The sequence below is a fragment of the Pseudophryne corroboree genome, chromosome 4 (genome assembly GCF_028390025.1).
Source record: "Pseudophryne corroboree isolate aPseCor3 chromosome 4, aPseCor3.hap2, whole genome shotgun sequence".
NCBI classification, from domain to species: domain Eukaryota; kingdom Metazoa; phylum Chordata; class Amphibia; order Anura; family Myobatrachidae; genus Pseudophryne; species Pseudophryne corroboree.
Window position 1 is genome coordinate 535259016 of NC_086447.1, and position 13046 is coordinate 535272061.

At 44.3% G+C, this 13046-nt stretch overlaps 1 protein-coding gene across 2 annotated transcripts in view; it reads left to right on the forward strand.

Moving 5' to 3' along the window:
* The window catches only part of ENPP3 (ectonucleotide pyrophosphatase/phosphodiesterase 3), a 352328-nt gene that overhangs the window by 46869 nt on the left and 292413 nt on the right, over positions 1 to 13046 (forward strand). For both annotated transcript variants that reach the window (XM_063917307.1, XM_063917306.1), the window contains exon 2: positions 12207 to 12312. In XM_063917307.1, coding sequence (XP_063773377.1) covers positions 12207 to 12312 — 106 coding nt within the window. The remainder of the gene's footprint in view (positions 1 to 12206; positions 12313 to 13046) is intronic.

Genomic DNA, 13046 nt, shown 5'->3' on the forward strand with positions numbered 1-13046 from the left:
ATCTGCCAGATTCCTTGGAACAGTTGATCTCACTCTGTGTAAAGGTGGATCTTCGCATGCAGGAACGAGGTGGTGAACGTAGTCGGTCAGATCGGTCAAGATTCCGATCTCTTCCGTCTAAGCAAACAGTTATTCCGAGTCCAGACGAACCCATGCAGATTAATCGGTCTCGGCTGTCCCCAGAAGAACGTCAGCGTCGTCGTGAGGGTAGACTCTGCCTCTACTGTGGAGCTGCGGATCATTTTCTCAAGTTTTGCAAGTCTCGTCCAGGAAACGGGCAGCTTGTTCTGGAGAAGTCGAGCTAGGGGTTTCTTCTCAATCTTCTCCGGCAGTGGACTGTTTACTCTCCGTGTCTCTGTTTTCTGAGTCAGTAGTCAAAACCGTTAAGGCACTGTTGGACTCAGGGGCTGCGGGGAATATTAGTTCCCTTTCCTGTGCCCAGAATCTGGGAGTACAGTTACGGTCGGTCGAACTACCTATTACGATAACTGCTATTAATGGTACCCAAATTTCTAATGGTCTGATTTCAAGTTGTACAATGCCAATCAAGCTGCAAGTGGGAGCTTTGCACCAAGAACATCTGGAGTTCCTTGTGATTCGGGAGATGCCTCACGATCTCGTTCTTGGTCTTCTTTGGCTCAAGCGTCACAACCCTCACATCGACTGGAGGTCGACACAGATAATTTCTTGGAATCCATTTTGTCATTCAAATTGTCTCACTCCTGTCTACCCGCTCCGTGTATCTTCCAAGTCGGATGAAGGGCTTATTCCAGAGGCTTATCGGGAGTTTTCAGATGTGTTCTCGGGGGTGGTCTTCAGTATGCCGGCGGTCGGGCTCCCGGCGCTCAGTATACCGGCGCCGGCATACCGACACTTATTCTCCCTCGTGGGGGTCCCCGACCCCCCTGGAGGGAGAATAAAATAGTGTGGCGCGCGTAGCGCGCCACCATGCCCGTAGCGTGGTGAGCGCAGCGAGCCCGCAAGGGGCTCATTTGCACTTGCCACACTGTCGGTAAGCCGGCGGTCGGGCTCCCGGTGCCGGTATGCTGGTCGCCGGGAGCCTGGCCGCCGGCATATCGTAGTGAACCCATTCTCGGAACAAGTGGCCGATCAGTTACCACCGCATAGACCCTGGGACTGTCCTATTGAGCTCATTCCGGGGAAAATGCCACCTCGGGGGTCGCACTTATCCTTTATCAGTACCAGAGACTCAAGCTATGTCGGAATACATCAAGTCTAATCTGCAGAAGGGATTCATCCGCCCCTCTATGTCCCCGGCGGGAGCAGGTTTCTTTTTTGTGAAGAAAAAGGACGGAGGCTTGAGGCCATGTATCGACTATCGTGGTCTAAATGATGTCACTATTAAGAATAAGTATCCTTTGCCGCTCATCACGGAGCTTTTTGATAGAGTTCGCGGAGCCCGAGTCTTCACCAAGCTCGATTTAAGGGGAGCTTATAATTTGATACGTATCCGACAGGGGGACGAATGGAAGACAGCCTTCAATACTAGGGACGGGCATTATGAGTATATGGTAATGCCGTTCGGCCTCAGCAACGCCCCCGCCGTGTTCCAGGGATTCATTAATGAAATCTTTCGGGATATGTTATACCTAAATGTAGTGGTATATTTGGATGACATTCTGATATTTTCTAAGAATCTCACTGAGCACAGAGTACAGGTTAAAGAGGTACTTCTTCGATTGCGAGAGAACCATCTATACGGCAAGATTTCCAAGTATACCTTTGAGGTCCCCTCTATTCCATTTCTGGGTTACATCATTTCGGGCACGGAGCTGCATATGGATCCGGAGAAACTCTCTGCCATTCGGGACTGAACTCAGCCACTTTCCTTGAAAGCGGTGCAACGATTTCTGGGGTTTGCAAATTACTACCGGAAATTCATAAGGGGTTTCTCTACCATTGTGGCGCCTATTACTGCCCTAACCAAGAAGGGGGCTGACCCAAGCCGTTGGTCCTCTGAAGCTGTAGCAGCGTTCGCTCAGTTGAAGGCAGCCTTTATGACCGCTCCGGTACTTCAGCAACCAGACTTTTTAAAACCATTCTTTTTGGAGGTTGATGCTTCTACGGTAGGCATTGGTGCTGTGCTTTCGCAGTACGCCCCAGATGGGAAGTTACATCCATGTGGTTTACATTCTCGCAAGTTCTCTCCTACTGAACTAAATTACACCGTTGGAGACAAAGAGCTTTTGGCAATAAAATCTGCCTTGGAAGAATGGAGATATCTTTTGGAAGGTGCTAAACACCTAATTACGATTTTCACTGATCACAAGAATTTGCTGTATCTCAAGACGGCCCAGTGCTTGAATCCCTGTCAAGCTAGATGGGCGCTCTTCTTTGCCTGATTTTCGTTTGTCATTAAGTACCGGGCTGGAACTTTTAAAACCAAGGCTGATGCCCTATCCCATTCCTTAACGGCTTCAGATGAGGAGAATTCCGTTGTAAAGGCTTTGATTCTCAGTCCAGTTTCTATTTCAGCGGCTCCCACCGCGTTGGGTCCTCCTTCTGGAAGAATGTCTGTGCCAGCTAAATTTCGACAAAGATTGTTGCAGTGGGCTCACATTTCCAAGTTTTCCGGTCATCCTGGAGCTCAAAAGATGTGAGAATTTCTATGAAGATCTTACTGGTGGGACACTATGAAGAAGGATGTTCAAGATTATGTCAACTCGTGTCCTCAATGTGCTCAGCACAAAATTCCTCGTCTGCCTCCTGCGGGGTTGCTGCACCCATTGTCTATTCCTAAGAGGCCTTGGACCCATATCTCTATGGACTTTGTTACTGAACTGCCCCTCTCTAAGGGTCATAACATCGTCTGGGTGATTATTGACCGTTTCTCTAAGATGGCACATTTTGTTCCGTTTACCGGGTTACCATCAGCTTCTAAGTTGGCTTTGCTATTTATCCAGGAGCACTTCCGCCTGCACGGGTTACCTCTGGAAATAGTCTCTGACCGGGGGATACAGTTTACTGCAAGATTCTGGAGAGCCCTCTGTACGGTCTTACAAATAAAACTCAAGTTTTCATCCGCTTACCATCCACAAACCAATGGGCAAACTGAACGCGTCAATCAAGATTTAGAGACTTTTCTCCGTGTCTCTCTCCCCCTCGCAAGATAATTGGGTGGAGCTGTTGCCTTGGGCGGAGTTTGCCCATAATCATCTATACCACTGGTGAGTCTCCATTTTTTATTAATTATGGATTTCATCCCCAAGTTCCAGAATTACCCATTTGTCCTTCGTAAGAAGTTCCTGCTGCAGCCTCTACTCTCCGGCACTTCAGTCAAATCTGGAGTCGAGTCCATGCTAACCTCAAGAGAGTCTCCGGCCGCTATAAGTTCTTTGCGGATAGGAAGCGACGGGCAGCTCCTCAATACAAGGTTGGTGACAGGGTATGGCTCTCTACCCGCAATCTCCGTTTAAAGGTGCCCACTATGAAGTTCGCTCCGAGGTTCATTGGTCCTTACCCCGTGTTACAAGTCCTGAATCCGGTTGTTTGCAAATCGGGATTGCCTTCCCATCTCCGGATACCAAATTACTTCCATGTTTCCCTTCTTCACCCTCTTGTTTTGAACCGGTTTCATTCCAAGTCCCCAAGGCCAACCTCTGCAGAGGCTGAAGATGGTACGGACTTTGAAATCAAAGCTATTCTTGACTCTCGCTGTCTTCACAATAATCTACAGTATTTGGTGGAGTGGAAAGGTTTCGGCCCCAAGGAAAGGAGCTGGGTCAAGGCTCCTGAAGTTACGGCTCCCCGACTGGTGCGGATCTTCCATTCCAGACATCCAACAAAACCTGGAAAGTGTCCAGGGGCCACTCCTGGAGGAGGGGGTACTGTCACACGCCAGAGGCGGCGTTCGCCGCGCTTACCCCTGCGTGCCTGCTGGTCTGTGTTGCGGCCTTCGGTGGGCCACGGGCTCCGGCGTCTGGCTGGCGCGGCTCCCGGCGGTTCTCCAGGGCAGGGGCGCCGCCATGACACCCGGCATCACGTGGGCGGGGAGCAGGTGACGTCATCAGACTGTTCCGCCAATCCAGCGGACCGGACAGAGCCTCGGCGCCTGAATATCGTCTTTTCCCGAAGTGGATGCCAGCGCTCTTGTTCCCGGCGAGAGTCTCTGAAGTTGTACTCCAGTGTCTCCGGCACTTCCAGGAGCCAGTTCGCTGCACAGGTTCCAGCGTTCCCAGCGGCTGGTGTGTCTCTCTGCGGTCCAGTCACCAGTGCTCCTAGGAATCAGCGTGGCCTGCGGGCCCTAATCACCGTTCTCAAGTTCTGCAAATCATCAGCGACTTAAACCACTGCACTTAAGTTCTACGAATCATCAGCGTCTCAGTCACCGTTCTCAAGTTCCACAAATCATCAGCGTCTCAGTCACCGTTCTCAAGTTCTACGAATCATCAGCGTCTTAAACCACTGCACTTAAGTTTTCAAATCATCAGCGTCTCAGTCACCGTTCTCAACTTCTACAAATCATCAGCGTCTTAAACCACTGCACTTAAGTTCTTCAAACCATCAGCGACTCAGTCACCGTTCTCAAGTTCTACAAATCATCAGCGTCCCAAACCACTGCACTTAGTTCTTCAAATCACCAGCGTCCTAATCTCCGTTCACAAGTTCTTCAAGTCATCTGTGTCTTTAACCTCAGTTGCAAGTTCTTCAAATCATCAGTGTCTTTTAAACATCATTCACAATTTCTTCAGTCACCGGTATCTTTAACATTGCTCACAAACCCTTCAATGGGCCTGGACATTCCCTCATAAGTTCCCTTTATGTTATATGACTTTGAGTTGTTCTTTCCCTGCAATAAAGCTCTTTAATATTTCACCAAACCTTACTGTCAGAGTCCTGTATGAGGAAATCCTATATCAGGCCACCCCTGTTCCGGCCCAGTTGTGGTTCCTCTTCCGAACCATCGGAAGAATCCCCGAGTTCACAACATCCCCAATCTAGGCCAGTGACAGTTTCATGTCTAATGAATGTTTGATTTTGTGATACATTTAAATCAGAGCTGGAAAATAAGTTTACAATTTTCTAACAAAACACCTCAGAACCAACAGAAGTAAAAGGGGCAGAAACTCTCATAAGCCGAATGAAATGCATTTGTCATGCACTCCTTCTCGCCAGCAAGCAGCACAGACCTCTGAGTCCTCTCGACCTCAGAGAGCATCATGCAGCCCTTCCCACTGGCAAAAGCTCTGCCAGCAGTGACTAGAAACCAGCGGACAGTGTTTGAGATACAGCATGATGCACCTGCTCTGGCACACTGACCAGACTTCAGTGGGAGTAGTGCCTTAACAGCATCCTGGTGCACCTACTGCAAGTGCGCTCACCCACTAGAGGGCAATACTGGTGCTCCTTCCATGACACTGTCATTATCACAGCGTGGGCAATACGGGAACCTGCACCTCAGGTTTAACTATATAAGGTTATAAAGTGGACAAATAGAGCATATCTGCAGGCATTACAAGAAGGATATGTTTAAAAAGAGCATTATATATTACACACCATTTACAACTATCAAGTCCTAGGAGCGCTGATTATAACAAACTTCTTAAAAATACATCTCTCTACTTATATATTCTCTTTTTCTTCTGCAATATATTTTAGATCATTTCAAGACTATACTGTATATATTACGGTATTTAACATATTTTTATTTTCAGATATATTTATATTGTATTTACGTACTATTGTCTTAATATATTTGTTATTTGCTATTTCATTAATTGAAAAAAATGGGCCAGAGGTGGACGCAATGTCCATGTATATATCACAGCTACATACTACTGTACATGTAGTAGTGATTGATTAGCAACAGCGGACATAGTGAGTATGTATTTATAAAGTGAATGATAGGTAGTGACCGTTTGGGGGAGGGTGGATTAAAAAAACAGGTGTGTCGCAACCGTTTTCTGGGGAAAATCCCAATCAGCCACTACAAATTAGAGATGTGTGGCGGGCACTTTTCATGTTTTGGTTTTAATTCCCCGCTCGTGTTTTGGTTTTGGCTTGGTTTTGGTGTTGGTTTTGGATCTGGATGATTTTTGAAAAAAACATAAAAACATCTAAAATCACAGAATTTGGGGGTAATTTTGATCCTACAGTATTATTAACCTCAATAACATTCATTTACACTCATTTCCAGTCTATTCTGAACAGCTCACACCTCACAATATTGTTTTTAGGCCTAAAAGTTGCACAGAGGTAGCTGTATGACTAAGCTAAGTGACACAAGTGTGCGGCACAAACACCTGGCCCGCCTAGGAGTGGCACTGCAGTGGCAGACAGGAAGGCAGATTTAAAAAACAGGCCCCAAACAGCACATGATGCAAAGAAGAAAAAGAGGTGCCATGAGGTAGATGTATGGCTAAGCTAAGCGACACAAGTGTGCGGCACAAACATCTGGCCCATCTAGGAGTGGCACTGCAGTTGCAGACAGGATGGCACTTTAAAAAACTAGTCCCCAAACAGCACATGATACAAAGAAGAAAAAGAAGTGCACCGAGGTTGCTGTATGACTAAGCTAAGAGACACAACCACCTGGCCCATATAGTAGTGGCATGCAGTGCTGAATGTTGAAAGTGGCCCACAATTTTTCAGTCCACTGACAGCATCTCCTGCACGCCCCTGTCATTTTTCAAAAATTCTGCAATTGGTGGACTTATATGGCAGTACCCATGGACTAATAGAACAGTAGCCCTGGACTTATACGGCAGTGTCAGACAGGATGGCACTTTAAAAAACCATGCCCCAAACAGCACATGATGCAAAAATGAAAAAGAGCTCCACCAAGGTTGCTGTATTACTAAACTAAGCAACACAAGTGTGCGGCACAAACACCTGGCCCATCTAGGAGTGGCACTGCAATGTCAGACAGGAGGGCAGATATAAAAAAAGGCCCCAAAAAGCACATCATGCAAAGATGTAAAAGAGATGCAATGAGGTAGCTGTATGACTAAGCTAAGCGACACAAGTGTGTGGCACAAACACCTTGCCCATCTAGGGTTGGCACTGCAGTCCCACTGCACTAATGGCGAATACAGGATGCACGTCTAACACCAGCATAGTTGTAATGGCCTCAGTAATCCGCTTTGCAACAGGATATATATATATATATATATATATATATATATTTATATATATATATATGCCAGTATCACAGGAATTATACGCCAGTATCACAGGAATTATACGCCAGTATCACAGGAATTATACGGCAATATCACAGGAATTATACGGCAATATCACAGGAATTATATGGCAATATCACTGTAATTATATGCCAGTATCACAGGAATTATACGGCAATATCACTGTAATTATACGGCAGTATCACTGGAATGATACGGCAGTATCACAGGAATTATACGGCAGTATCACAGGAATTATACAGCAATATCACTGGAATTATATGGCAATATCACTGGAATTATACGCCAGTATCACGGGAATTATATGGCAATATCACTGTAATTATACGGCAGTATCACTGGAATGATACGGCAGTATCACTGGAATGATACGGCAGTATCACTGGAATGATACGGCAGTATCACAGGAATTATAAGGCTGTTATCACAGGAATTATACAGCAATATCACTGGAATTATACGCCAGTATTACGGAAATTATATGGCAATATCACTGAAATTATACGGCAGTTTCACTAAAACTATACAGCAGTATCACAGGAATTATACGGCAGTATCACAGGAATTATACGACAATATCACAGGAATTATACAGCAATATAACTGGAATTATACGGCAATATCACAGGAATTATACGCCAGTATCCCGAAAATTATACGCAATATCACAGGAATTAAACGCCAGTATCACGGGATTTATACGGCAATATCAAAGGAATTATACCGCAATATCACTGTAATTATACGGCAATATCACAGGGATTATACGATAGTATCCCGAGAATTATACGCCAATATCACAGGAATTATACGTCAGTATCACGGGAATTATAAGGCAATATCACAGGGATTATACGGCAATATCACTGTAATTATATGGCAATATCACAGAAATTATACGCCAGTATCCCGAGAATTATACGGCAATATCACTGTAATTATACGCCAGTATCACAGGAATTATACGGCAATATCACGGGAATTATACGGCAATATCACTGGTATTATACGCCAGTAACACTGGATATATGGTAGCAGAGGATACCACCACTGTGACTGGTCACTGGACTGATACTGCACAAAAGAGACACTACCCCTGGTCTGATGCAAGACAACACCGCAAAACTGCAAGGGACTTATACAGCAGCACTGGGGCATATAGCAGCAGAGGACACCACCTCTGTGACTGGTCACTGGACTGATGCTGCTCAAGAGAGACACTACCCCTGCAATACTACAATATAGGAACAAAGGGTGCAGGTGCACCATACACCATTAAAATTATTACAACCATAATATAATATTCGAGGTTCTTGGCATATATTGGCCAGTATATGAGCCTGTCCACCTATTCACGGTGACCTCATCGGACAGGTCCCTAACACTATAGGTGTTCACCTCTGGGGCGCAGAGCACCCCCAGACTACCCCAGCCACACCACTCCAAGGCACCACACAGAAAAAGGATAGGAGTGAAAGATCAGTGTTAAGCAATTGAAAGAGGCTGCTGAATGTAAAAGAAAAGAAGAGGACAGCAGTAAAGTGTCAGAGTGTTAGAAAGTGAAGTTTGGCTGAGCAGTGTTACAAGTGTAAAAGATATGTGAAAAATGCTACATAAATATGAAACAAACACAATGTGATATGTGTTAAAAGTAAATGTAAGTTGGTGATGCTCCAAAGTAGCCCAGCCAGAGCAATATAGGGAGCTCCACGCCCCAAACACTCACCCCCAAACTGACTTTGTATATAACTGAAAGGATCTTACCTATGTCTTTTGTGCAGATATTTATAACTGCATAGTAATAATTGAAGAAGAACTGCATGTAGCGGAATTAACTTTAATACATCAATTTGATGTCTTTTGTCATAGGTGTCCACACCTATTACCTGCAACCAAATTCCTCTGTTTGACTTTCCTTCCAAATTGCTTTATTTTGTGTTCTTGGAAGATGAATTATTCTATTAGTAGCCAAATGTGACTGTTACATTGCCTACAGCCCTCAAACCCAATGGGATTCCCCAAGTTTCCTTTTTTAGGATTTACCTAGTTTTCCCCAGGACCTTGCCCATCCAGTCCTGGAGTATAACATAATCTTGCAGATTAAATTGAATTGCAGTTTTAGTATCATTTAGCAAAGATCCCAGTGTTTCAGATGGTCCAAGAGAGTCATGAGGTCTTCAGACATTTGGGTAAATAATTATGAGGAAACAAGTTACTGTACTTTCCACAGCTACGGCGGACACTACAAAGTTCTAAATGTGTAACCTACTATAAAGGATGGAAGGACAGCAGCTTGGAAACATGGAATAACATTTTACTGAGCAATTAAAGGAGTTTATTCATGCAGGTCTATATACACGAGATGAACAAAACAGGAATAATTTGGAATAAAAGAAGCACCTTTCCTACTGTGAAAGAATAATAGCTGGGGAGAATAAATGTGGTTAATCAGTTTTACAAATTGATCCATTGAAGTGAATGACTGTAGCTGTGGCATCTTGCAAATACAGATGGTTAAGATTTGCAATGTAATCCTTCTGTACTATTTGTTATTTTAGTGAAATATAGTAAAGACACAATCAGTCTGGGCAGAGCCGGCCCTAACCAATATGATGCCCTAGGTAAGATTTTGGCTGGTGCCCCCTAGCACCGCCACTAGTTTTGTCTCTGACCCTGCACCCCTTTCCCAGCACCATCACCCCTCACACTCAGCAGTCCTCATTTGGTGTTCCTACCCCCTATATTTTAAATAGGAATATTGCGCACATTCAGCGCACAGCCCAAAAAGGGGTGTGTTCTTGTTGAGAAGGGGCATGGCCACACAATAGTACCCCCAATTCAAATTACGCCACACAGTAGTGTAACTTTATTCACATTTTATTGTGCAATAGTGTCCATAATTCATGTTACATCACATAGTAGTACCCCTTTACCTTATAAACTTTACTCCTCACAGTAGTGCCCCTTATTCACATTACACCAAAACATATTCACATTACACCACACCATATTGTTCTTTATCATTATATTATCATATAATAATGCCCTTTCTATACGTTACACCACACAGTAGAGCACCTTATACACATAATGCCACACATTAGTAATGCATTTATACACATAATACCACACAGTAATGCCGCTTACACATTATGCCAACTTTTATGCCCTTACACATAATGTCCCTTACACATATGCCACACATTATTAATGCCCTTATACACATAATGACACATATATAATGTCACTTTCACATATGCTGCACATTATTACTGCAATTATACACATAATGACACACATAGTGCTGCTTACACATTTGTCGCACAGTATTAATGCATTTATACACATGACACACATAATGCCCCTTACACATATGCTGAACACTACTGCACGACCAATCCACACGCACACAGCACTCACATGGCCGCTAACACTGTGACCTCTGCCTCTGCTTGGATACAGATGTGACCTCATACATCTTGCCTCATTACGCCATGCAGCAAGAAATGCCTGGCGTGAGTCAGCTGGCAGCTCTGCTAACGTCGGGAGTCTTTTTTTTTTATGAAAATGCATCTTATTTGTATTATTATGTGGCTAGGATGCACAAGCAGCTTCTGTTGATTAAAATGACATACGGCATACCTATATTCTGTGTGCGACTGTGACTGTATTTGCATACAAAATGCTACGTTACAGTGATTTCCAGGAATACACTGTAATGTAGCATTTCATATGCAGATACAGCCGCAGTCACACAAAGAATATAGGCATGCTGCATATCATTTTAATCAGCAGAAGCTGCTTGTGGCCCTTGGCATACCAAATGCCATAGGCATTGGCCTGGTTTGCCTATGCCTAGGGCTGGCTCTGAGTCTGGGTTATCAATGAAAGTGCACCACCTGCAACTCAAATCTGCCATTAAGCAATGTATATTCACCTTTTACACTTAGGCCGCTACCAAGTGTTATTTATTTTAATGTTGCTTCCATTTCCAAATAGCCAATTTAATTAACTTACACAATATCATGGGTAATGATAATTTCCCACTTATGTTCATAATAACTTTTATTAAGTGATTGTTCACACTATGATATTTAATATGCTGTATATGCAATCTGGAAATGATGCAGTGACGACATGCATATCACATGTATTTCCAATGTACATATGTAAGTAAACGCAGTGGCCCATTCCCATGTATACTGTGTGCACGTGTTAGTCACTGCCTCAACCTATTTTCATCACAGTCTATCTTCAAGACTGTGATGCCCAGATTGTACACATACTTATTAAAATGTAAGTAAAATTAAATAATATAATATACTGATGTTAAACTTAAAAGAGATGCCTCTGGCAGTTGCTGCAGTGAGCTTAAAATGTATTTGTCATTAGTGTTCATTTGGATCTTCCAGTAAATGCCTATGGCTGGGTACACACTACAGGATGTCGGCAGATGTGAAATTGCAAACAATACATCGTAAGTGCATACACACTGTACGATGTATCAGCTGTGACCACATCCCGGAGCATGCAGGGCAGTCACATAACTTTTGCTTTCAAGTGCAGAAAAAAAGATATGTGACATCATATACGTGCCGCGGGACCGTGCATCGTATACGAGATCACCCGTACACACTGTCCGATAGTACCGAGAGTACCGGCAGCTCATACGATATATCGGGTACACATCGGACAGTGTGTACCCAGCCTAACTTTAAAACAATACTTAGGACTTTATTTATAAAAACTATAACATCCATTTCTCCTGTTTCTTACCAGGAGAAAAAGGTTCTCACTTTCTATAAATGCCATAAACAAGGGAGAAACAGTCAGATCTCTGCTGTTATATGCAGAGTGGAAGTGTTGTCCCCATAGCTTACAAATACTGTACATTCACTTTTCACTTTGGTATTTAAAACACAGTAGACTGATAATCGTTCCTTCCTGTAATATACTGGAATGCATATTTTATGTTTAGTATTTTTACAATTATATGAAAATATTTGTTTATATTTTATTTGTTGTTATTTTTTTCTCTTACAGGTACTTCTTGTGGCTTTGGTGGTGATGTCACTTGGTTTAGGACTGGGCCTGGGATTAAAAAAGGAAACGATAGACATTCCTATAGAGCAGCCAGTGAGACCATCAGGTATTATGACACTGATAGATACAGTATAAGCCCTTACTGTTGTTGTTCATCAAGTATGTAGTAATTACACCATGTGTATACTGTATATGTAAAGATGATGGATGGAGTTTGTAATATTTGCCTTGCGTGCCAAAACACTCTGAATTCAATTTAGAGCTCAAAGTAAACCAAGCTAGATCTGAAAATCTGCCTCTCTTGGCAAAACAAAGTTAGGTACTGCATATTTAACACGTGCAGACAGATTTAAAGTATACTTGCTGGGGGCGTGGCTTAGCCTGTGAACTGTGAGGAGGCGATTCCAGTGAGCTCCTGATTGCCCTGCTATATCACCTAGCTTAAAATTGGTGTAGGGAGCCCTGAATCCCCCTATTATCTTATGATACTTCCCTCTACTGTTGGGGATCGAGGGGTTTGAGTTGCGGAGCCGGGGGGCCCATTTTAGGGTACCTGCAGGTTGCTGCCTTCCCCTCCATCTGAAGCAGGGGACTGCGGTATAATCTCCCTCTGACCGGAAGTGAGGCTGTGCGGGCCGCTCGGCGGCGGAGCTCTGAAGTAGTGATCCTCGTCCTGGTGTGGCGTGAGGCGGCAGCACCAGCAACTGCTCCCCCGGGTCCCGGCGGTTGTCGTCCGGATTGGGCATCACTGACAGCGGCGGCCGGTGAGTCCTCCCCCGCTACCTCACCCGCGCGCCACTACAGACGCTGGCTCCGCGGCTGCGGGCGGCTCAGTGTGCA